General features: G+C 34.1%; 2 protein-coding genes and 1 long non-coding RNA gene across 14 annotated transcripts; all 3 read right to left on the bottom strand.

The window, feature by feature from the left end:
- Window positions 1-32: 32 nt before the first annotated feature.
- On the bottom strand, window positions 33-7,165 carry LOC111477107. 7 transcript variants are annotated; one of them, XM_023121095.1, is made up of 10 exons: window positions 6,777-7,165; window positions 5,025-6,512; window positions 4,079-4,159; window positions 3,671-3,764; window positions 3,444-3,542; window positions 3,270-3,350; window positions 3,062-3,188; window positions 1,017-1,584; window positions 452-570; window positions 33-332 (listed from the first exon to the last, which is right to left on the bottom strand). In XM_023121095.1, the coding sequence occupies exons 8-10, from the start codon at window positions 1,257-1,259 to the stop codon at window positions 182-184; spliced, it is 513 nt and encodes a 170-aa protein (XP_022976863.1). In that variant the 5' UTR covers window positions 1,260-1,584; window positions 3,062-3,188; window positions 3,270-3,350; window positions 3,444-3,542; window positions 3,671-3,764; window positions 4,079-4,159; window positions 5,025-6,512; window positions 6,777-7,165; the 3' UTR covers window positions 33-181. The 7 variants fall into 7 exon arrangements, with proteins under 7 accessions (XP_022976863.1, XP_022976866.1, XP_022976869.1 ...); XM_023121098.1 differs by having other exon boundaries at window positions 3,444-3,764; window positions 5,025-5,096; window positions 5,410-6,512; XM_023121101.1 differs by having other exon boundaries at window positions 3,444-3,764; window positions 5,025-5,096; window positions 5,813-6,512.
- A 2,752-nt stretch (window positions 7,166-9,917) lies between these two features.
- On the bottom strand, window positions 9,918-12,444 carry LOC111476519 (WAT1-related protein At4g08300-like). Its single transcript, XM_023120212.1, has 7 exons — window positions 12,174-12,444; window positions 12,009-12,071; window positions 11,801-11,917; window positions 10,809-11,052; window positions 10,541-10,699; window positions 10,313-10,464; window positions 9,918-10,222 (listed from the first exon to the last, which is right to left on the bottom strand). Exons 1-7 carry the CDS (start codon window positions 12,383-12,385, stop codon window positions 10,033-10,035), a joined length of 1,137 nt encoding a protein of 378 aa, XP_022975980.1. The 5' UTR covers window positions 12,386-12,444; the 3' UTR covers window positions 9,918-10,032.
- Window positions 12,445-16,547: 4,103 nt separating this feature from the next.
- On the bottom strand, window positions 16,548-23,296 carry LOC111476520. Of its 6 annotated transcripts, XR_002717089.1 has the most exons (7): window positions 23,160-23,295; window positions 22,583-22,880; window positions 22,174-22,456; window positions 21,982-22,070; window positions 17,502-17,661; window positions 17,079-17,421; window positions 16,548-16,996 (listed from the first exon to the last, which is right to left on the bottom strand). It is a non-coding gene; the product is annotated as an uncharacterized LOC111476520 (long non-coding RNA). The 6 variants fall into 6 exon arrangements; XR_002717091.1 differs by having other exon boundaries at window positions 16,548-17,421; window positions 17,502-17,693; window positions 23,160-23,296; XR_002717087.1 differs by having other exon boundaries at window positions 16,548-17,421.

The raw sequence follows: 23,296 nt of genomic DNA, 5'->3' as shown, positions 1-23,296 counted from the left end.
GAACTTGCTCTATTGCTTGGGACCCATCACAGTTTTCAAGTTCATCTGAATGGATGAATTATTAAATTTTGTTAAGACTGAAAGATCTGAAGTTCGGATCATTCCAACTTTGATGGAGTGTTCTAAGGTCATCTAGCTTATCTAACGTTTAGTTACAGGGTTAAGATAAGATTAGAGACAACTAAGCAAGAAGCCAGAAGTTCTTCTGCCACCTGGTGTTGATAAGGTAACCTCCCATGCCATTGATCTGTTTTCTAACTCCAATTGTACAGCAATCGGCATGGCTGATGCACTGTTCCACAAGCTGCTCTGAGCTGCTGTTCCCACAGAAGCTGCAAAGAAATGACCATGTCGACCAGGTTAGTATTCATGACCATTCAAACTTTTTACTGCTTTTGTTTTTTTGGATGAAAAAGGGCAAAGATAAGATAATGAAAGGGTTGGTACCCACCATCCAAACAGAGAAGGCTTTTTCTGGGGCACCACCAAAACAGATGCCTCAAGCTTCTTCACTTGGCTCAAAATTGTCTCTAGTTTCGGGCCTTGTATCACCAGTGCTTCAACTTCCACCTGAAATTTTTTGCACCAGAAAAATGAAAAAGTCACCCACAGAACCCAACAACTCACTGATGTAATACTTAAAAAGATGGTTCCACCTCGATTTCCCCTTTCCTTTGTCATTTACAAAGATGGCCCTCGAATCTGGATGATGGGGGAGCACTAGGAAAGGGCTAGCTAGTAGCCACCATACTTTCTTTTCCCCTCCATTTTATTTATTAACACATGCATTGGAGCGGAAACCAATGGGTTAAATTAGAGATAACCCAATATGACCCATTTCCCACATACTTTTTAAGTGAGGTGATAGGATAGAAGGTCCAGGTAAAACCCATTAAGCACTAGGACTGTGAGGATATATAATAGTTCATCCAAAACCTTCCCAGTTCATATATTCAGTCCAAAGATGAAAATGCAAATGAAAGGCTAACTAAAGGATGAAAACAGAAGTAATATACCTCAGGTCTAGAAGCTTTGCAGAGGTAGCCAAGAGAGTTAGCAAGAAATGATGAGGAAGAAGAATGAGAAGGCGTTTCAGAGAGGAGCTTGTTTGAGTGAGAAACAACGTGAAGAAGAGTGAGGAAATCACCATTATTGGCCACATGGGTTAGAGCCCACATCATAGCATGCTTGGACTGCGATGTATGATCTACCACCACCATCACCCTCTTCTTATTTCCGTACTTCTCAAACCCTTCCATTGTCGCTCAGTTTAAAGCTTCTTTTGCTGCCAGCCAGCCAACTTTTCTTGTAGGGTAAAACTCAAACCCCACCTCTTTCAAGCCTCTCTTTCACCTTTGGTTGCCTTAAAAATTGAACCCCTTTTCACTAGGAAGATGGTAGTTGGTTGGTTATATAGAATCTTTAGTTTTTTACTTTTAGGGGAGAGAGAGAGAGAAAGAAGGAGAGTTGGAATGGAATGGGTTGAGATGGGACAGAGTGATAAATACAAAGCCATGATTTAGAAATTTTTTTTTGAGTCACGGGAGTCACTGAAGCTGATGGTGGGTGGCTTTTACAGATTACCTGAAACATCGATGCAAATAAGAAGAGTAGAGTACCGTACTCCGCAAACTGGCTATTTTGATGATGACAGGGAAGACTCTCTCTACTGTTACCCGTCTTGCATCTTTTTCAGAAGGCTTTTGCTAATCGTTTCAAAAATCCATCATTACCAAGAAAGCTTTATTAGGGGTGGGAAGGGAAAGGTCTTTCAAAGAGATCAACTAACAGTGTAAAAAATGGCCAATTCCCATTGAAAGAAATGGTTGGGGAGTTCCGTCAGGAACACGACTAGGCCTACTTTTTGAAAAGCCTAATTTTATTGGAACTTTTTCTTAATGCACCGACAGGCATTAATGCAAAGGGCGGATTTTTTGTTCATCAAAATTCAGTCCAGATTCAAGAAGAGCTTGACATGCATGGCAGATATGAAATGCATTGGTTAAACTACAAATTTCCTTCATTTTCCACTTTCCCACACCCCTAACCTATTTATGAAAGAAAGTAAGAGGTCCTTTTAACTTTTAGAATCAATGAAATAACATCGATTTTGACTAAGTTAGCTACAACAAGAAGCCATACAAAGTACAATGCATCCCCATTCTAGAGTTCAATTTAGGCCAATTTTGCTGATAACTAATTCAAACAAAATTCAATTACAAATTTATTGTTATAACTTGGATATTTTTTTTAAACAAAATTGAAATTTTATAATTTCATTGACAAATTAAAATTTTTATATAAGAGACCAAATTTAAAAAAAGAAAAATGGAATGTCAAAAATCTATTAGGTAAAATTGAAATGAAAGTTTATAAATCACTTTTGAAAGTTAAAAAAGATCCAAATTTAAGAGAAAAAAGAAACATTTATTTGTAAGTTCATTCTGCCACTCTTTCACAATGGCAACCCACATGCCAACCAAATCGTGAGTAACGGTCTACTGAGAAGTATTTTTCAAGAGAGTAATAGTTGGTGCATGTTTGACTGCACCCATTTTTGTGGGTGGGTTAAGTCACACATCCATACTAAGAAAAAAGTAATTTGTGACTCAAATTGTGTACAATTGTGGTGGTGGCATGCAAGTGTCAATAATGCATCATCTAACACACCAAAAAGAGTGAGCAAAATCGTCAAACTCAAGTGCAAGCAAGAATAGAGCGACATTCCAGTCAGGAGTATTAGAGAGATGACCTCAATGAAGGTCGAAGTGGATCTCCAAGCCATAACCTTGAAAGTCAAAGTTTTGTAAATTCAGCATAAAATGTTCATCATTGTCCGACTAAAAAAAAAGGTTTATATTGTCTGCTTAAGGCTTTCCTCTTACTTTTGTGAGTGGGAAAGTCTAGACTAGGTCGAAAAAGTTCACATTAAGAGGTTATTTGAATTTGGAGTCAAAGGGACACCAAACAAACATTCCAATTGTGGCCATTTTGAAGTGCATGGTGTCAAATCAAAATATTAACCTCAAAGTTTGTTGTGAGTTTTGAAAGCATGACTGACCTCTAAATCTTATACCCTGGCACCAGAACTGAAGAAACACAATGGTTTTCCGTATATCTTTGTGACAACAATGAATAATACCTTAAAGTAAGAATGGTTGGTTGCTGACTCCTTCAGCAACACAAATCTGAAAGGGAACCGATAACGAATCAACTGAATGGAAATTAAGTTATATGTCATAAGTAGTAGATGAGCCAGAAGCACGCACCCTATATAAAATGGCTGAGTAGCTCCGTTGATGGTGGTCCTGTAGCCTATCCAAAAGTACTAGGGAGAACAGAATTGCTACCTATAGTTCAAGGATAAAACAAGAGTGAATAAATCATTGTAAACTGTAAGATTCCTACAAAATGAAATCAATTCCACAAGTAAGCACTCTTACTATTGCTTGTCAAAATTATGGGTCCCTTTCCTGTGTCAGCAATCTCTTGAATTGCAGAAACAAAACCAGGATCCTCAAGAAAAATGATATCAACGTCCTCTAAAATAATTAAAAGGCTTAGCTTCAACTTGGTTGCTGGTGCTTACAGATGCGATGAATTCAAATTCTCCAACACCTTTAATGTAATCTTTAGAATCATCGTCTGATAAAGGGATGAGTTCAATCACCTTAGTCGCTAAACATTTGGCTGATGTACTCTCTTGAAGAGAACAACACTTCCCAATAAAATTGTTCCTCGACCCCTGGAAATGTTTTACTGACCTATAATATAATCATCTTTTCAGTCATTATTAAAAAGATTTATGGCCAGCCAAAAGGAGAATTTGATAAAGAGCTAATTTTACAGTTGGTTGAGTTGGTTGAACAATATCACAATGTCCCAATTTGATGCTCTTTTTTGAAGGAGAAATCAGCAATACAGATTCACCAGGCAACGAAATTTATATTTTTTTTTTTCTTTCTAATACCATTCTCTTCAAGGAGTAACCAAACACATGCAGAACGAGCAATGCCATAAAGTTCAAGAAAGAAATTATAACATGAAGAATCCAAGCCAAAATTTAAATAGCACGGACCATTTTAGCGGATGAGATTGTAAAGCCTCTCCAATCATCTGCTCGAGAACAGCTCCCGATTGAATGACAGATGCACTGACACTGAACTGAAGAAGAATATATTAGACACAGTCAAGTTTATTTCTTTTAATAAGAAACAATATTTATACCTTATATTTATATTCATAATCCATCAATCAAAAATGGAGTTACTACACAGGCTGAGGGTAGAGGAGACCAGCACTAAGGGATCCATTGCAAAAAAGGCCATCCATCAAGATTGAACAAAAGAGCACTGTGGTTATTAACAATCGAAGTCCCTTGATTTCTTTGTATCCATAAAAGCAACAAATTTTTAAAAAAAAAAAAAAAATAGTCCAGACTCCAAGCAAACTAGAAACAGTGCAAAGTTTGCAAATTCTGAGTAGATAAATTGGCATATACACACAGCAAATTCATACTCAATTAGTCTTTCCTTCATAACAAATATTCCTCAAGTAAACATTCAATTCATAGGACAAATGAAACAATAAAAAAATAAAAACAAAAACTATTTGATATTCAACAATAGATGCCATTCTAATATGATAATTTGCAAGAATCAAAAACGAATTCCACTAAAAATATGGCACAGCTGCACCTCAAAACAAATTTTCAGTTGCCTTCATAGCCATCTAACACCAATATAAGTAGCAAATATTCAGAAGAGATTTGGAGGTGGAATAAAATGGCAAAGAAACATACAACGGCCAAAAGAATGATTTATTTACTTGTATTTACAACGATGAACATAAACAACCCAACAGAGTTTCACAAAACCAGCTTCAACTTAATTTTAAGATATCATCAAGACTAAAAAGAAGAAACTGCATAGACAAGACACATTGTTTCAATGAAAAGTACAAAATCTAAACAACGTAAACATAGATCAGGTGATAATAGTGAGTTTCTGCATACCCCAGATGACCCCGTGATGAGGACAATATTCTTCAGGCTTATCATCTCTTTAGACACCAAAGATACCTATAGAAAACTACCACTGAATGTTGGAACATTTAGAAATGCAAGAAGCCATTCATAAGAATGAATGATGCATTAATCGAACAACACTAATATAATCCAAGACATTACAGAACTATGAAGGTTTAAAACTTCTAATTCCTCGTGTAAATTATGAATCGACCACAATTCAAGTTTGCTTGTCAACGGAAGTAATAAACTGACAGCAGCAACTAAATGAGCAGTAAAGGAACCAAGTGATATATTAAAAATCCCATATCCTTAAATGGAGGAATATTATTATCGTGAAACGAATAATTGAAATGAGCACACATTTGCAGGAGGTATCATACACTGAAGCCATAAGTGTTCGCAGCATTTTCAAATTATGGTCAACAGCTCTGCATAGCATGCTTCTTCCACCTCTCATATTAATTAATTCTCTCGGTAGTTAAAAAGAAACGTTCACAATAAAATTAAGCAGGAAAATGGCAGGAAAAGATGGGGGAATATACTGAAATTCAACCCACAACACAGAACAACGTGTAAAAGTTTAAACGACGTTATAGAGCTTTAAACTTCCTTTTAAGAAAGTTTATTGTTGTGTAAAATAGAAATACGTAACTGTTAGAGTTCAATATCATAATTAAGGCAGGCAGCGTTTGAGAGGAAGGGGGTAAATGTAAATAAAAGTCATGGTTCTCTAGGAACAAGAAGAGAGATCAAAGAACTTAATCATTCATAATTAGTAATAACCTGTCCTGAAGAAATCTGCTTTGATGCTCGAGAATTGGCCTTTCTGCAGAATCACTAAACCCAAGTGTTTTATTCAGGTTACATCCTTATAATAATTCACGAGAAGTAGATGATAAGCTCAAAAATAGACATCGGCAGGTTACAACTTGTGAAGTTTAAGTTGAAACAGTTCAACTTTCACAAGTAGAGAAAGAAAGAAAGTAACACTTGAAAGCAGGATGATATATACCATTTCTGCACTTTTTAGGAGGTGATGGAGCACTATTTCCTTCTCAGCATCCACATTGCATACTCTTTATTAAGACCAAGAGATTATAAAACCCTCTTTAGAGGATACTACTGCATTTTTCTTTTCTTCGATGAAAAACTCGGTGGAGTGGAAGGGTATTTAAATATGGTCTAGATTTATTTCTAAAATATCTAGATATCTAAATCTTTTTAGAACATTCAAAACTTCTAGATAATAGACTCATAAGATTGATAATCTTTTAACATCCCCCTCAACACTAACACTCATTCATTGTACCATATTGGTCATCCGTCTTCTATAATAGACTTTTGGATTTTCTTCTCTAATAGTTGCGTTGACATACTTACAATTTGCCTTTTGGATTCTTTAGGACTGCCAAAGTTGTTGCGGTGTCATTACCTTTTGGATTCTTTAACACTCATTCAAGTTTATGGCTCGCTTTTCCTTCGCCTGCTGTACGTAAAACACAGTTATTTCATCTTGAAGATGATTATAGTTCGATTTTAAAGGTGCAAACCTTGTCAATTTAAAATTACCAAAAAAAAAAGTATCATATATCATCTTTCAGGACCTAATTCCAGCATTATCTCAATTCGCATCTCAAACATCGAGTAATTTTGTCTAATTGAACTACTCGTACTACAAATATTCTCGGGCCTATCGACAACGATGAAGAAATTAGAGTAGTAATTTATCCAATTAAATCCACTTCACCTTCTTCGAACTTCTCGACTGAGGCGTCATCTTCCCCTTCGACTTCCTTTTCTTCTTGTTCCAACTCCCGCAGAATTCCTCATCCTCACCGAAATTGTTCCTTCTCGGGATCGACTCCATTCTCCTCCTGTTCTTGACGGCCAACACTTCTGTGCAACCGTTTAACGATCTCAGTGGCGCCAACTTCCGCCGCATTCCCCGATTGTTCAGCCGGTCAGTCCATGAATTTACGCCTAATTGTCAGTGATCTGATTACTGAAATGTGGGTGCTAGGGTCGAGAATCTCTGAGAGTGAGCTAAAGCATTGTTAGTAACGAAACGTGATCCGGAGTACAGCAGGAACCTCGGATGGGGAAAGGGAAGTTAAATTTGGAGGGAATCGGCTTGTTTGTTCCGGCGCTGACGATGATTCTTTTATATGTGTGTATAATGACACGTGTCTATTTTTTATTGGAGGGTAAAACAATTGGCCCCCGAACACCTGAATATTCCCAACCCAATTCAACCTAATTTTTTTTATTATTACTATTATAAAATATAATTACCCGATTTATGCATTAATAATTAAAATTTTATAAATCTCAAATATTAAATATTCTAAATATTCATGAATTATATCACAAACACGAGTACAAACATTAAATATTCTTAATTTCATAATAATCGTAAAAGGTTGATTGGATTGAACCCTATTTTCAAATCGGTTAATTTGACCCGACAAAAAAAAATGTCAACTTGACTCGACTTTTTCCGCTTTTCAAAAGTTCAACCAAACTCAAATTAAAAAACAAAAAAAAAAAAAAAAAAATCTTACCCAATCGTACCTTTATAGTTTGAGTTTGATAGTCTAGATTGGTCGAGTTTTCAAGTCGCATAAACACTTCTATAATATTATATTCTCCTAAACTTATTGAATTATGGGCATTATTCCGGTTGAAGTTAGAATTTCTTATCACTTATTTATCTAAACTAGCACGAGTTTAGATTTAAATAATTAACTAATTTTCTTATTTTTCCTTTGAAATCAACGAAAAATAATCATCTTTTAACGTCTTAAACCTCAACAATGTGACAAACTTAGCATTTTCAACGACAACTATCAACGAAATTTAACACTAAGACGCGTGAATGAGTTGTCTCGTTAGGGCATTCATATATGAACGTTCATCTAGTCTGGGTCATACTCGCACATTTCAAATATTGAATAAGAAGCTTTAACCAATCACAAGCTGACACGTCATTATTTTAAGTACATGAAAACATCGTATAAGTCAACGACAAATTCGTGTAATAAATATGACAAAAAAAAAAACTCTAAATAATGTCGGTCCCACACAAGACCGACACAGTAATTGGGTTGGAAGAATTTGCCTCGAAGCCCAAGACCAAAGATATAGGCCCAACTCAAACAAGGCCCAAGCCCAAATGGTTTCCAAAGTTCACAAAGTCGGTCCCACACAATACCCATAAATAATTTTTTTTTTTAAAAAAATAGATAATTTTATCTACCGTTTGCTCGAACAAAAAAAACCCAGCTAACTAGGAACCTCTTTTCCTTCTAACTAGCTCCGCGAAAGCAACATTCGACTTGCATATACTGAGCATATAGCTAACGTTCCTTATGAGTCATGATCAAACTCAGATTTTAAGTATGATTGGACATAGTGGTAGAATCTGGTGAACGGAACGTGCTACTTCTCAACTTTCTAGGAACCTTGATTCTCTTGTGATTTAAGCTATTTTCTTTTTCTTACCAAAGTGATTGATATCAAAGTCTCAGTCCAGTCAATCAACTAATACACTCGTGGAGTTTTCGTGGTATAGTAGTTTAGACTTCACTTCTCTCTCTTAAAGTTACGTCATCCCACTATTCCTCGCATCGGCTCTGCTAGTTGCCTTTGCGATCAAGGCATAGCATTCTATGGACTCTTTCACCATGTCTAGAAACAGTATGCCAACATGTTTTTTCCTTAACCAACCAAAATCTGATGACGACAATAACTACATTTGCCGTTAAAAGTCAACTGATCTTCTCCCTTCGTAGGTAACGCGCTACTTATATTACCACGATCTTCTGAAATAAAAAAGAAAAAACGAAAATTCTTTAAAATTTGAGAGTACAATTGAAATTTACTCGAAAGTCAGAGGCTAACCCTAAAAGATTCTCGAAAATGAGTCTTATTTCGGGTCGTGTTCATGGACAAAAAATGTTAAGTTCCTTTAATAAAGCCATGGTGAATGTTCATGTCCACGTTTAATCTCCTTTATTTTAGAATCTCATCATGCCCACCTTTGAAATTGTTATAGGATTCATTCCCTTTTCCTTTTTTCTTTTGTTTTTTTTCAAACGATTTCTTTTATGTTTTATAACGACTACGAGCATTTTCCTGAATAACCAAAATGATAAGACAATCGATAATAACAGTATACTCATGTGAAACTGATTATATTCCAGCTGGATCTGAAAATTTTGATTTATAACTAAACGACAAAAATACGTAAAGAAAAGATAGAGTAGTAGTGAGCCCCGTAAACTTTTTGCATAATCTCCACATGCATGATTGACCTAACGACGGTAGTCTCCAGAAATTGAATGAAAAGATAGAGATGAGTGAGCCCAAACAAGCTTTTTGCTTACCATATATGATAAACCAGGTGTCGGTCTTTCCATAGGTTAAATAGAAAGATAGGGAGTGGTGAGCTTGTCCCTACGAGCTTTTTACTTCTCCCACATGATTAAAAACCTATCAATAACGTCTCTAAAAGTTGAACAAAAATAGATAAAAAGTAATAATCTCCTACAAATTTTTTGTTCGACTTAGTTACACCGTCTCGTGGATTGAAAATACGACCAATTTTATTAAATTAATAATGTAATTTCTTTATTTAAAATTAGAAAAAAAAAACGCAACAAAATATATGTAGAATTACACGATCTTTATAAACATCATCGTAATAAACTCGAAGCCCCATATTTTCTACATATTACAAAGAGAGAATACGAGCCAAAACTCGTACATTTATATATATATTTAAATTTTAAACCCACCCAAAAAAAAAAAAAAAAAAAAAAAAANTAAATTTTAAACCCCCCAAAAAAAAAAAAAAAAAAGGAAAAAGACGAAAAACACCCCAACATTTATATTATATTAAGATGCCAATGAGAAAATTAAAATAAACGAAAAACCAAAAAGTTGACAAAATAAAAATGGGCCGCCTCTTTCATTTCTTCATGATTCGACAGCTCTCACAATGATCACGCCGGTGGAGCCTTGGAAGAGCAACGCTCGGCGGCGACGGCGGTGGTGGTTGTCTCCGGCTCGGCGGTGATCGGTAATTCGGTGGCGGCGCCACTTTTTTGGTTCGTCGGTTTGTTTATATGGTCCTTGGCTTTGCCCCATACCACTAAGTATAATCCCATCACTATGAAAATGGCTCCGATTATGCTGCAAATTTAAATATTTAAAAATTCATTATAAATTTAATTTTAAAAAACTAAATTATTATTAATTATGGGAAGGTAAGAAAAAAGTTACCTTCCGAGGTGAATTTGCTCGGCCAAAACAATGGAGCCAAGGATGGCGGTAATAATCATACAGAGAGGGGTAAAAGAGGTAACAAAAACAGGGCCACGTTCACGAATTACCACGCCTTGTATGTAATATGCTAGTCCAGAGCATATCACACCCTAAAAAATTTATATATTTGTTTAATTAATTATTTAAATAAATAAAAGTAGAATTATTTATTTAGTTTTGGCTTACGGTATAAACGGCGGCGAGAAGCCGAGAGTCCCAGCCGATGACCCAGACGCTCAAGTCGCGCTCCATAATAAGGGTAACAATGGAGCCCTCAACCGTGCCGGCAACACATATCAAGGCGGTCAACGATAGCTCCGCTGGATATTTCTTCAGTGTGAACGACTAAAAACAGGGTCGCCACAGTCAGGAATTATTATATTTAATTTTTTATTATAGATAAATATTTTTTAATATCTTTTGTGATTATAAATAGAGAATTTTCGAGAATTACTTGCAAGATGAAGAAGCCGGACCAACCGACGATGCTGCCGAGGAGCATGAGAGTGCCGAGGACCCAGTGCTGGTCGGAGGATTCGCTGCCGCTGCTTTGGTGGGCGGCGTGGCGTCCTTGGCCGTGGAAGATGTCGACGATGGGTCCTTTGTATAGAGTCATCACCATTGCTCCGCCGATCGTCACCAATGTTCCGACCACCTTCGCAATGCTACGAACCTTCTTGAAGTTCACTCTTTCTAGCCTGATTCACAAAATTCAATAAATTATTTTCAATACATTTTAAAAATTGAAAAAATTAGTTAAATAAAATTTAATAAAATAGTTATTCAGACAAATATTTTCAAAATATTTAAAATTAAAAATAGTAGTTTTTAAGTATATATTGTTATATTTGAATTTTCCATTTTGGTTTCCTCTTAAGTTTTTTAAAACACGTTGGCTAAAGAGAAATGCCCAAGCGCACCGACAACCGATATTGTATTCTTTGATTTTTTCGTTGAGGTTCCTCTCAAGGTTTTTAAAATGGGTCAGTTGAAGAGAGATGTCTAACCCCACCAGCCGCCGATATTGTCCTCTTTAGTTTTTTCCTTATGGGCTTTCTATCGAGGTTTTGAAAACCGGTCGGTCGGAGAGAGATTTCCACATTTTTACAAAGAATGTTTCGTTTTTCTCTCAAACCAACATGGGATCTCACAATCCACCTCCTTTGAAGCCTAGCGTGCTCATTGTCACTCGTTCGTTTCTCGAACGGATCTCACACTAATGGTTAGTCCAAGGGAAACAAATAATATAATAAATAAATAGGTGAAAATTTTAGTTAATTATGTAGCGGTAAGGTAATTCCATTTTAACCTACTAAAGATTTAACAGTAATGGATCAGTGAATAATCAAACACAACCGACAATAAATATATATTATGAAGGAAAAATGGGATGCGGAAAATAGACAAGAAATCCAAAATTAAGGAAAATGAACAGTAAAAAAACACCTGAAAATGAGAGCCATAATGAAGGTAACAGCAGGAAGAATATTGATGGTGACAGAGGTGAATGTTGCTGAGGTAAGTTTCAGACCCACATAGTACAAATTTTGATCCAACACAGGCCTGTTCTCATTAAAAAAAACATAATTAAAAAAAAAAAAAAACTTTAATTCCTCCGAATAAAAACGTATAAATCCATGCATGTGATCATTACTCGAGAAAGCCGAGGGCCAATATCCGAGCGAAGATCGGGAATGTCATCTTTGGCCTTATTTTCCTAAAGAAAAAAGAAAAAAGAAAAAAACCCGAGTTAGAGCGTAACCGTAATTGTAACGGTAACCAGTTACTCCAAATTCAAAATCCACAACAGTTTTCGAACCTTTCGAGGACGAAAGCGAATGGAGCAATGACAACGGTAGCAACGACGTGTCGATACACAGCAAGAACGTAATGGTTCATACCCTTTTTGAAACAAAGCATGGTAACGATGTACATCCCGGCGTAGCCGAATTGCAAGGAGATCATAGCTAAGTAGGGTTTAATTTTATGAATGAGACCACAAAACATTGCAAGGGCAGTGTCAGCACCCATGGCTGTCTCTGTCTCTGTCTCTCTAGATTGAAGGGTATGAGGGTGGTGAAGAAAGGATGAAAGGTAGGCTTCTTATATAGCTCAGAAAAAGGCAAAGCACTAACGTAATAATTTGGCTTTTTTTATTTTTAATAATTATTTTTTAAATAATTATTTCTATTATCCACTTGGAAAAACATTATGCAAATTGCAAGGCTAACACTGTGGCAATATCAAATCCATTAATTTCTGTTTTTTTTTTTTTTTTTTTTTTTTTTTTTTTTTTTTTTTTTTTTTTTTTTTTTTTTTTTTTTTTTTTTTTTTTTTTTTGAGTGGGAATGTAAAAAGCTGAGCTAATATTTGGATTTATATGAAGAAAAGAAAATAATTATTATTTTATTTATGAAGTGGAAAATTGATTCATGTAATAAAGGATAACAACTGGGTTGGGTTAGTGCTCTCTAGCAAATGACCCATTAATTAGTTTGTGTGGAATTTTTATTTATTTATTTTATTTATTTATTTATTATTATTAATTTTTAAATTTTTGGGTATTTAATTCTTCATATGTGTTTGAAGAGTGGACAGCACTATTGTTATAAAGATTCAATACAAATAGGCAATGAAGGTATATAATTCACTAATCCATACAAATTATTCCGATTAGGTTGAATAAATCCAAGATTTGTGTGTCCTTTTATTCTTAAACGTGTTTCCATTACTTAATAAATCTCGAATATATTTGATAACGAACGAGAGGTGATGCCTGGAATCTAATGCTGTTCTTTAGAAGGTAGATAGTGATAACCGATCGTGTTTAATTAATTATACTGTAATCGTTTTGTATAGCTTGGATGATATATTTTGGCTTCTAAATTTACGACATGCTAACTCATATTATATATATATATATTGTTAATGTATGATAAGTGTAAAGAGTAGGGTTGTACACAGGTTCAGTTCGGTTGGGAAGTTTTTTTGGACTAACCCAAAATTTTGGATTTGTTTGGTTGATAACCCGAACAACTCGAATAGAGTTAAAACCCAACCCAGATTGTCAAATTTTTTTTATATAGTTATTTAATAAACCTCATCAAACTCAAAAATCAAATATTTTTTCATTTTCATAATAATCTTAAAAGTATAGTAAGGTTCGGTTAACCTGACCAAAAAGTGTCAATCTGCAAACCCAATCTTTTATGGTTTGGTTTAGAGAGTTGGATTGGTCGAGTTCTCGAGTCAGTTACTAGTACAGAGAGTTTTCCTTATTTTTATTTTCGTATTATGATCTGTGTATACCATATTTAAATTAACTTTGAAATATAAATAATATTTAAAATTTTAATAGGTTTGATTATTTTAATGTATTCTTATAGTATTTTTTTGAATTTAAATTCCTAAGTGCAAAAAATAATACTGACATCAGCAACAAATTAAATAATATTAAATTTTTGTAGCATCCGAATCACCAATCATTAACGGAAATAAATATTAATTAATGGACTTAAAATCAAGTAATTAAAAAAACACTTGAAATAATTAGATAATTAGTGGCCGACTTTTGTTGGTGAAATCCTCGTCATACAAAATTCACTCTCGAATATAAACAGAATTATTGCCCGAGGGCAATTCCGTCCAAAAAAAAGCCATTCCAATTATAGTTAAAAAAAAAAAAAAAAGGAAATATTAGAATATTTATGCTTACTTTATTAAGAGATTAAATTTTTATTAGTTTATATTTGACTAATTTCAATGATTAATATATTTTATTAAATAAAAATAAATCAGGTTAAAAGAGTAGTTAGAGATTTTGTTGGGAGATTATTTATTTATTTATTAAAAATATATAATTAATGACTTTTTTTAATTAAAAAAATTGTAAGATATTTATTACCAATCATTTTATCTTTTTTTTTTTTAATCTTTATTTTATTTTTAGTTTTAATCACGAAAATTAAAACTGAACTACAAAATCAAATTGATTTTCGTAATTTGATCGAATAAATTCAATGATCTCGAGACATCGTCTTTCTTTCAAGAATTGATCCACGTTGCATAAAGCTAAGCTAGACAATTTTCGTTTGGACCAGTTTTTCGAGGACCGCTACTCCTAGTCCCCTATCACTAAAGCGTCTTTCAAACCGTAAAAGTTGCAACTTTACTTTAAAAAACTTACCAAAATTAGACGAACTTACTCATTATCGTTTTTCAAACTCGTGAATCGTTATTGTAGGAATAAACCCATTAATAATAAAAATTTGGAGAAAATAATGTTATTAATCACAGTAAATTATGGTTTGCAAGAGTGAGGTCATCAAAGTATTGAAAAACAAATGTGTGGTTTGGTTTTAGGATTGAAATTATGTCGACGTGGCGCATATTTTTCCACATAGAGGGCTAATTGGAGGCCACGTCACTAAATCATTTGCAAAAAAAAAAAAAAAAAATTATTTGTGGTTGGATTTATTTTTATATAAAATAAGTGGGGGTGAGTCTTTATTATCTATACGAGCAATATAAATAAAATAAAATAAAGGATATTTAAAAACAATATTCTAGAAATGATTCAAATCTTGGTTGATTAATATATGTTGGATATAGTTATATCAAATCAAGTATCATTTTTTCATGTCATATCATAAAATTATATAAAATATTTTCTTATTTATGTGTAAACATTGAGTAGGTAGAAGATTGTCGTCTTTTAAATTTTGCATATTGGTTATCGTATTTTATTTTAATGGAAAATATAGATTATTTATTTATTTATTTTAGTATCGAGAGTATTTTTGAAAAAGGTAAAAAACATAATGGGGGTCGATAATATCTTATTCACTGAACTATGCTTGAATTGGAGATTCATTTATTAGTAAGAACATGTTGTATTTTGACCCGACACAGTGAATTAAGAAATTTAAAATAGTTGGCTTTTAAGTAAGTAGAGGTTTAGGAACTAAGAATTAACCACGGAAAGTACAATAATTGAAACAAGCTCATGCATCTAATGATGTGTGAGTGAGGTTCATTGTATAATTAAATATGCATTTATATTGCTACTAAATTCCACAAACAAAAGTTTCCACTTTTTAAGATATTTGGAGTGTGTTTTTATTAAAAATAGGAGAAAATCAAATTTGACTCGTAAACTTGTCATATCATATCAATCTTTACCTTAAAAATTTTATAATTGTCGCAGTTTTAACTGTATAATAAATATTTATTATAAATAGAATTATATAGGTACGATATGAAATAAATTAATAAAATTTTAGAAAAGGCTAGATTTTCACGGTTGAAATCTATGAATTTTGATAAATTATTAAAGTAATAATTTCTGCAAATTATTTACTTAATTTTTAAAAATAATTTTTCAAAATTAAGCTTTTCCTCACAACTTCTCAGTATTATTGGTTAAATTTTAAAAATAAACAATACTTTTTAAAAGACTTTTTAGTTTGCAAAAGTTGATTTGGATTTTAAAAAATCATTTATTAAAAAGTATATACCAATTCATAAGAATAAAACGTGTTTAGAAGCTTTCCAAATAATTTTCAAACATTATTTTAAAGTTTAATATACAAAAATACATAAAAGACAAAAGAGTGAATTAAAAAGTTTGAATTATAGAGTTAATTTCCAAAAGATTTGCACATAAAGTAATTATACAACTGTTACCTAATTTTAATAAAAATATTCGTACCAATTGATCGACTTAATTATTGTTTCAAACACCGACTCGTGAATAGTTTACTTTTTCAAGTTAAATTACATATTTGACCTCTATAGTTCGAAAAAAAACTAAAATTTTGCCAAATAGTTTATTTTTAAGTTAAATTACACGTTTATTCTCTAGTTTGAAGAAAATTGTTAAAATAATAATAATAATAATAGAAACCTAGAGATTCTCCCAGGAGACATGTCTTCAAAATCAGAAGATTATTATTTAAGTACAATTCCACCCTAAAAAAAGTACAATTTCAAAATGCCCCCTCACACTTCCAAATTCCAACAAAATGATTCACTAACTTTAAATCATTCATCAATTGACCCAGTTGTCATGCATGAATGAATAATTTAAGTAGATGTCTTTGTAAGAACACATCAGAAACCCTAAAAAATATTTAAAAATAAAAAGGGAAAAGCTTGAAGAAAGGTCTGGCAAACAAGATATACATACACTACATGATCAAGAACGAAAGAAATTGTTATAAAGTGAGTTATTAAAAGTTGTATGAAAATAAGTTTGCCATTAAATTACAAATCCCAAGTGCTACTAAAGGAATCTAATCTAATTATTGGGCACTTTGATTGTGTAAAACAAGAAATAACAACTCCAAAGCAAGAGACCCCATTCATATAAAGTTTGTTCATCCTTTTCTCAAAAGGAAATAGAAAAGGAATTGGAGTTTGTTTGGTGTAGGGATCAAAGATGTGAGATCCCACATCGATTGGAGAGAGGAACGAGTGTCAGCAAGGACACTAGGCCCCGAAGTGAAGTGGATTGTGAGATCTCACATGAATTGGAGAGAGGAACGAGTGCGAGCGAGGACGCTGAGCTCCAAAATTGGGTGAGATCACACTACGGTTGAAGAGAAGAATGAAGTATTCTTTATAAGGGTGTGGAAACCTCACCTAACAAACGTATTTTAAAAACTTTAAGGATAATATCTACTAGTAATGGGCTTGAGCCATTATAAAATAAATCAAACCAAACCTTGTCATTGCAATACAAAAGGCGCCTTTGTTTTGGCAGCAAGTGTTTGGTGATTGATTGACACGGTAAAGCCAGTCAGAGGTGCAATAAAGGAGGAAAGCAAAACAGCCTAGCTTGAGTGTGGCAAGGTAAATCTTGAATCAGATTTCAAAAAGAGTACAGGAGATTCATTTGCCATTGGGAGATTCAGAATCATCAATCAAGCAATCATAAAGAACAAACAGAATCTAACAGTCAAATTTGAGGTTTACCAAAACAGATCGTGTGGTCGGCCGGGGAAGTCGGGTAAATGAATGATCCTCCCCTTCATGAACAGAACTATCAGGGCCTTTTCTTTTTTGATCTGTCACAATATAAGAACAGATCAATTATTACAAAAGAGAGGTTTTTGCAATGAACCCAGAAGAGATCGAGTTAACTTACAAGTTTGGAACTCTGGTAATCATGTGGAGATAAGAAACCTACAAAACCTTCAAACGAATGCTGTGTTTGTTCATGTTTGCAACTTTTGACCAGGTCAAAATCTCTACTTTTCAGCCCTTTTTCCCCTCCACGGCCTTCTACCTTCTTTTGCAAACCCTTTCTGAAGCATAAATGGACGACTTTTCACTTTCACTAAAAGAAAAATAAATGAAAGAAAGAGTGGGAATCGATGGCGTATTTGAACACATTATGATAATGATGGTCAATAATTTCATGCAAAGAGAAATATGGTCAAACATGGTATATTAGAAAGTGAAAACGACATAAATTTCTTTTGGTGAAGAAAAGAAGCCACACGATGCATCAATGGTCCTTGTTTTTTTTATCTCAAGTTGATGGAATAAAGTATTTATAACTCCTTTTTTTCTATTACATTACAGCCTGTGGAGATCAGAATTTTAATAACAAGTGTACAAAGTTTCTCTATGAATTTCAGATTCAAGAATAATTGAATTGCACATGAAAAAGGGAAGCAATGTGTGTAGCATTACTAAAAAATGTTCAGCCAAGCAAAAGCACCCAAAAGAGAGGAAAAGGAAAGATGAAAGGACAGTATATCTCCAGAGTCTAAGAAGAACTTTCGAACACAAATATTGCATCAATTTTCTTCAATTGACACGTCGCACTGGTGTTGAAGAGAATTCCATCAATTGAAAGCAAGCTTCCTTGAATGAAAATTGGGCCAAAAGATGAACAATAATACAAAAAAAGGAATCCACATCCATCAGTGAGCAATGAGTCAGGATCAGCAATTGTCTGTAATTGCTTTTGTGTTTCTAGTGCACATTAGTTCATGACATCAGGAAACAGTACACAACATAAGGAAATCTCCTGACCCCAAAATATAAGAGAGCAATGAACAAAAATCATAGAAACTAGATTAATAAGCTAACTTGCCGTCTGCGTAACTAAGTATTAACTGAAAAGGACTACTTGAGATAGAAATGGAAGACAAAAAGAAAAAAAAAAAAAAAAAAAAAAAGCAAATAAAGATAGATAAACTCTACATACATCTGGATATCTAATGCCAAGTAACCCAAATGGAATAATTGAGAATACTACTCGGTATCTAGTAAAAAGGAGAACAGTTTTCTACATAAAAAATATAAACATTTGTTTATCCTGAGCTCTATTAAATAATAAAACCAGTTTATAACACAACATACATAAAGGTGTATAGTACAATTAATACACCTGACCTAGATTACTAACTCTGCTGCTATCTCTTACAAGATACTAGAAATACACGATATGCGACTGCTTAAATAAATTACAGAAAAACAGATGACCAAGATCTATAAATCTGCAGCTATCACACGTGGGATATTAGCAAGTACAAGAATTCTAACTACTTTTGAGGGTTAGAGGTCAAACATCAAAGGAATGGTAATCTCGAATGCTATCATTTAAAAGAGATGCTTTTGTAGATAAGCATGTGTGAAGCTAATCACATGATTACTTTAAGTAAGTAGGTTGTCTTAACTATAAAAATTTTCAGGCTACATAACATCCATAAAGTAATTGAAACAAACTATGACAAATTTTACAGGAACTTCAAGAAAAGACAATATTATATCCACTGAATAATCTTAATGTAGGAAAATGTTCATAAAGTTTTGGAATGACGTTAAGATAGAGTGAGAAAGAAAATTAAACTAAACTATCAACACAAACTCAAATCGTGTAAGGCATCATATAAAGAGAGTCCAAAAGAAGGCAAAAAAAGATGAAGACATTAAACCCAAGTAAACAGAAGCACGGCATATATAAGTCTGCTGGAATACACAAAAACTAAAAGAAAAAACGAACATTTGTCCAGAGACAACATCTTATAATCAACGTATCCCAAGGGAACGTGCAGTAGTCGAATTCTATTATAGAATATATATAATCTTAAGAACCACACTGCATTGTTGTTTATTTTCTGGGATTGCAAGATTGTTTAATTTATTTTCTCAAAATCTGACCAGGAACAAGTATCAGAATAAACAATAACTATCCAAGTCAGCATATTATAAAAAAAAATATCAGATGAAAAATTATTACTGTAAATAAAGTAAAATAAAAACTACTTTTCAACTCCCCCCTTCGTGAAAGGAAAAGGAAAGATAAAGTGAACATAGTAAAGTAAGTGAGATATTCGTCATACAATTTTGGAGAAGAAAGAATAAGGTTATAAATGTACCAACAACCCCATATCAAGCTACATCGTCAGGAAAAACAAAAGGCATACTCCATCTGACTTGAAGAATTTTGAACTTAAAAGGTCTTAAAAAGTGATAGTGTTCTTTAAATAAGTACACTAATATTTCCCACTTTTAATAACTGTAGTGGCGATATTACAACGCAGCTGGAGGTGGAGATTTGAACCTATAACTTCTTCAAGGAAGTAGAAATGTCTTAACCATTGAAGTATCCTCATGATGGCATAGTGTAAATGGACTGCTGAAATACTTTAAAAAATTGCAGAGTTATAGCCTTTGTGATTATAGTCTTTCCTTAGATTCATGCCAATCGAGATGCATATTTGTAAGTTGATTTATAGGGAGATCTCTCGTCTTCTTTGGTAACTGATTTTTGTGATAATAGCCCTTTCCTCTTATTCTTTCCAATCAAAAGGAAAAACCTCTAAGTGACACCTATTTTGCAACAATTCCCTCTCAGTCAAACTAGAACAGAGTTGTACGAGAATAATTGAACATGAGTAATGCACCTCCTCAGTAGGGAACTCCCCATGCCCAGAAAGGAGAGTTATTAAGTTTTCGCATCCCAACAAAAACAAAAAAGAATAGTTCAACAGTTTGTGTCAAATTATCTTTGCTTTATTTTCTTTACAGATGCCACTTAGGCTGCAAACTCAATCTCACCCACAGACCTCCGTTGGTCGAAAGGGTGATTAAGGAGAGAGATAAATTCACCACTTAGAGCTTTCCAAATGCTAACTTGCTACTAACAGAGTGATGAAACTAATATGAGAGAATACTTAGAACGTATATCTCCATGTTACTTGCATCATCATATTAATTGTGTTTTTCTTTACCATATAGCCACCTTGTTCGTTATTTTGATTTTGACAGTTCACAGTAAAACCCTCCCAATAGCTTACTTGTTTCATATTTTCCTCTCTAAGAAAGAAACCCATATCACATTCGTTCATACTAATAGTTACAGGAAGGTGTAGGTTTAGCTAGCTTAGTTTACAGAACATTTAAGCACAGGAAATGGAAGTAGAAGTAACCATGTGCAACTTTGATAGTATAAGAGGCTTCTGCTTCAGGTCTATCCTTTCCACACAGGAGTTTCAATTGGAATAGGCCTCTCCATGTTTAACAATATAGGATTAATATTACCAACCTGATCCCTTAGTTTAAGATGTCAGGTAATTCTTAATATTCATAAGATCTACATAAACATGCAAATCTATCGAGTTCATTCAAACGTTATCATCCTTTCAACAAGCCATCATCGGTAAAGCTCTTTTGATTCACTGGCATTCAATAAATGTTTATCAGGAATGTTATTATGGATAGATCCAAGTGAGCTGAAAGCCATCCCCAGAAGACTTCTTTTGTTGCATGTCATATTGAATCAGTAGGTTTCTTTGATAAAACAGGACAAGAATATTAAGATTTAAACGCTTTTTTATCCCATACTGATTCCTAAAAGGCAGTAAGACAACCAACGCGGACTGTCTCAGTTTCAGACACCAAAGAAACGTATTTTTAGAGGAAGCCTTCTATGTAGATAGCATATCAAATTTTAATTGAAGAAATGAACTATTCAGTGGTTCAGAATCCTAGATTGCAAGGTTTTCTATTTCCCTTTTATTTTTATTATTATTTTTTTAATCTTACTTCACTTAATATGACTTTAGGCGCTCTATTACTGGCTTATTTCCACATTATACCGGATGCCTATGGCAAGAAAGAATAGGAAGAGACAAACCTAGGAAACAAAATACTTAAAACAGTCAATAAACAAATTACAAAAAATAGGACGAAAGTACTTGAATCAAGCAGATGGAACACAGTTATCAGTACATTGATAAAAGCCTTCCTTGTTGGATTAATCACAGACCCAACAGGATTCATAATTATAGTCATCAATAACTTAAATGAGGACAGAAGACGAGGTGACCAACTCATTGGAACCTCAAACTCCAACGTTAAATGCAAAAACAAGGGGTTACTAATCTAGTGCCTGGAAAATAGAATTTCAGTACAACACCAGCCAAGGATTTAAAAACAAGCAGTGCACAAACATTTGATCATTTTCTAAATCCATAAGCACAATTCTAGATTAGAAGCCCCAGAAAGAGCTCCGCAAATCTGAATCGACACACTCCTTCCAAATAAGCAAAAACAGCCAAAATACATGTTCATACTAATCAGAATCACAAGAATGAGTGAATATAACCAACCTCCGAGCCATCGGAGAGCACTTTCGCGAGCACGGGAGTGTCATACTGGTCAGCTCTCTCCCATTCTGGTTAGTAGTGATATCCCTCACCTACTTGAAAACAAACATCACATATCAAATTTAAGCGCTTATAACAGTAAAGGAACTACAAATACAATGAAAAGGGCTGTGAAATGAGTGCCTGCAAACCAACATCGTGGAGAGAATCGGAGCCGGCGATCAGATAGTTGTCCTGCAGTTTTTCTTTGAGAACATCGCACAAACAGCATCCGGCCTTCAAGTAAAGAATCGTTTACGAGAATGAAGCCGAAGGAGTCATAATCCGACTGGCTGTTTGCGCTTTGAGCAGTAATTATGAAGAAGAAGGTCGCGTGACTATCGTAGCAGCTATAGATATCATTCTTACAGGTGAGTCTCGCGTTGCCCGGAGATTGGGAAGTGGAATTGGATTCTTTCGATTGAGAATCCCCCAGCTGCTGAGAAAAATGGCTCCCAAAATTAAATTTACATTTTTAGACTTAATTGCTATTACTATTGTTCTTTATCCTTATTATTATTAGTTTTAATATAAACAACCTCGGTATTTTATATATTAAGAATACCGAGGCTATTTATATCATGGGAGTTGCTCTCCTCTCCGTCGCGGTTGCCGCCATCTTCCGCGGAACAGGCCGTGTAGATTCCAGGTTCGTCGGTCGAAAATCCGAATCCACCACTCGCCTTTTTCTCGCGGGAAGATTCTTGCCGCAAGTAGACCTCATCTTTGTCCGCCGAACATCAAAACGGAAAAATCACAAAAATTATAGATAGGCAAATGATCAATCACACGCAACAACATGCCATCACAGAGATGGTTGGCGAAGTGGCATTATCATCTTCGTCGTAGTCGAGAGCAGTATTCTGCCAGAACCAAGGCGTCTCGGCGAAGATCATCAGACAGACAGTTTCAAATCTCGAAATGGTTAGCCACAGCGCCTCCGAGAGCGGCAGCTTACGACTAACAAAGTAAAACAATACGAACGATCACCACAAATTCAAAGCACACAATACGATTACGCCTGAACAGATTTCTGAGAAATTACCTAAGTTTATACTCGTATACAATTCCATAGCTGTCTCTACAATGAATCGTGGCTCTCATGCAATTCAATCCGAAATCAACGATAAGGAGTTTCTTACCGACGTCATGGATTGGACATTTGACAGCATCCGGAAACGGCTTACTGTGTTCCAAGCTTCGGCATCTTCGTAAAGCGTTGCCATGTTTCGTTCTTCGCCCTCTGGTTTGTCCAGGGATGGTTTTCAGTAACGAGTAA

Source organism: Cucurbita maxima, unplaced genomic scaffold (genome assembly GCF_002738345.1).
Source record: "Cucurbita maxima cultivar Rimu unplaced genomic scaffold, Cmax_1.0 Cma_Scf00003, whole genome shotgun sequence".
Lineage (NCBI taxonomy): Eukaryota > Viridiplantae > Streptophyta > Magnoliopsida > Cucurbitales > Cucurbitaceae > Cucurbita > Cucurbita maxima.
The sequence above is the reverse complement of the archived record's forward strand: the minus strand, read 5'-3'. Positions and strand labels throughout refer to the sequence as shown.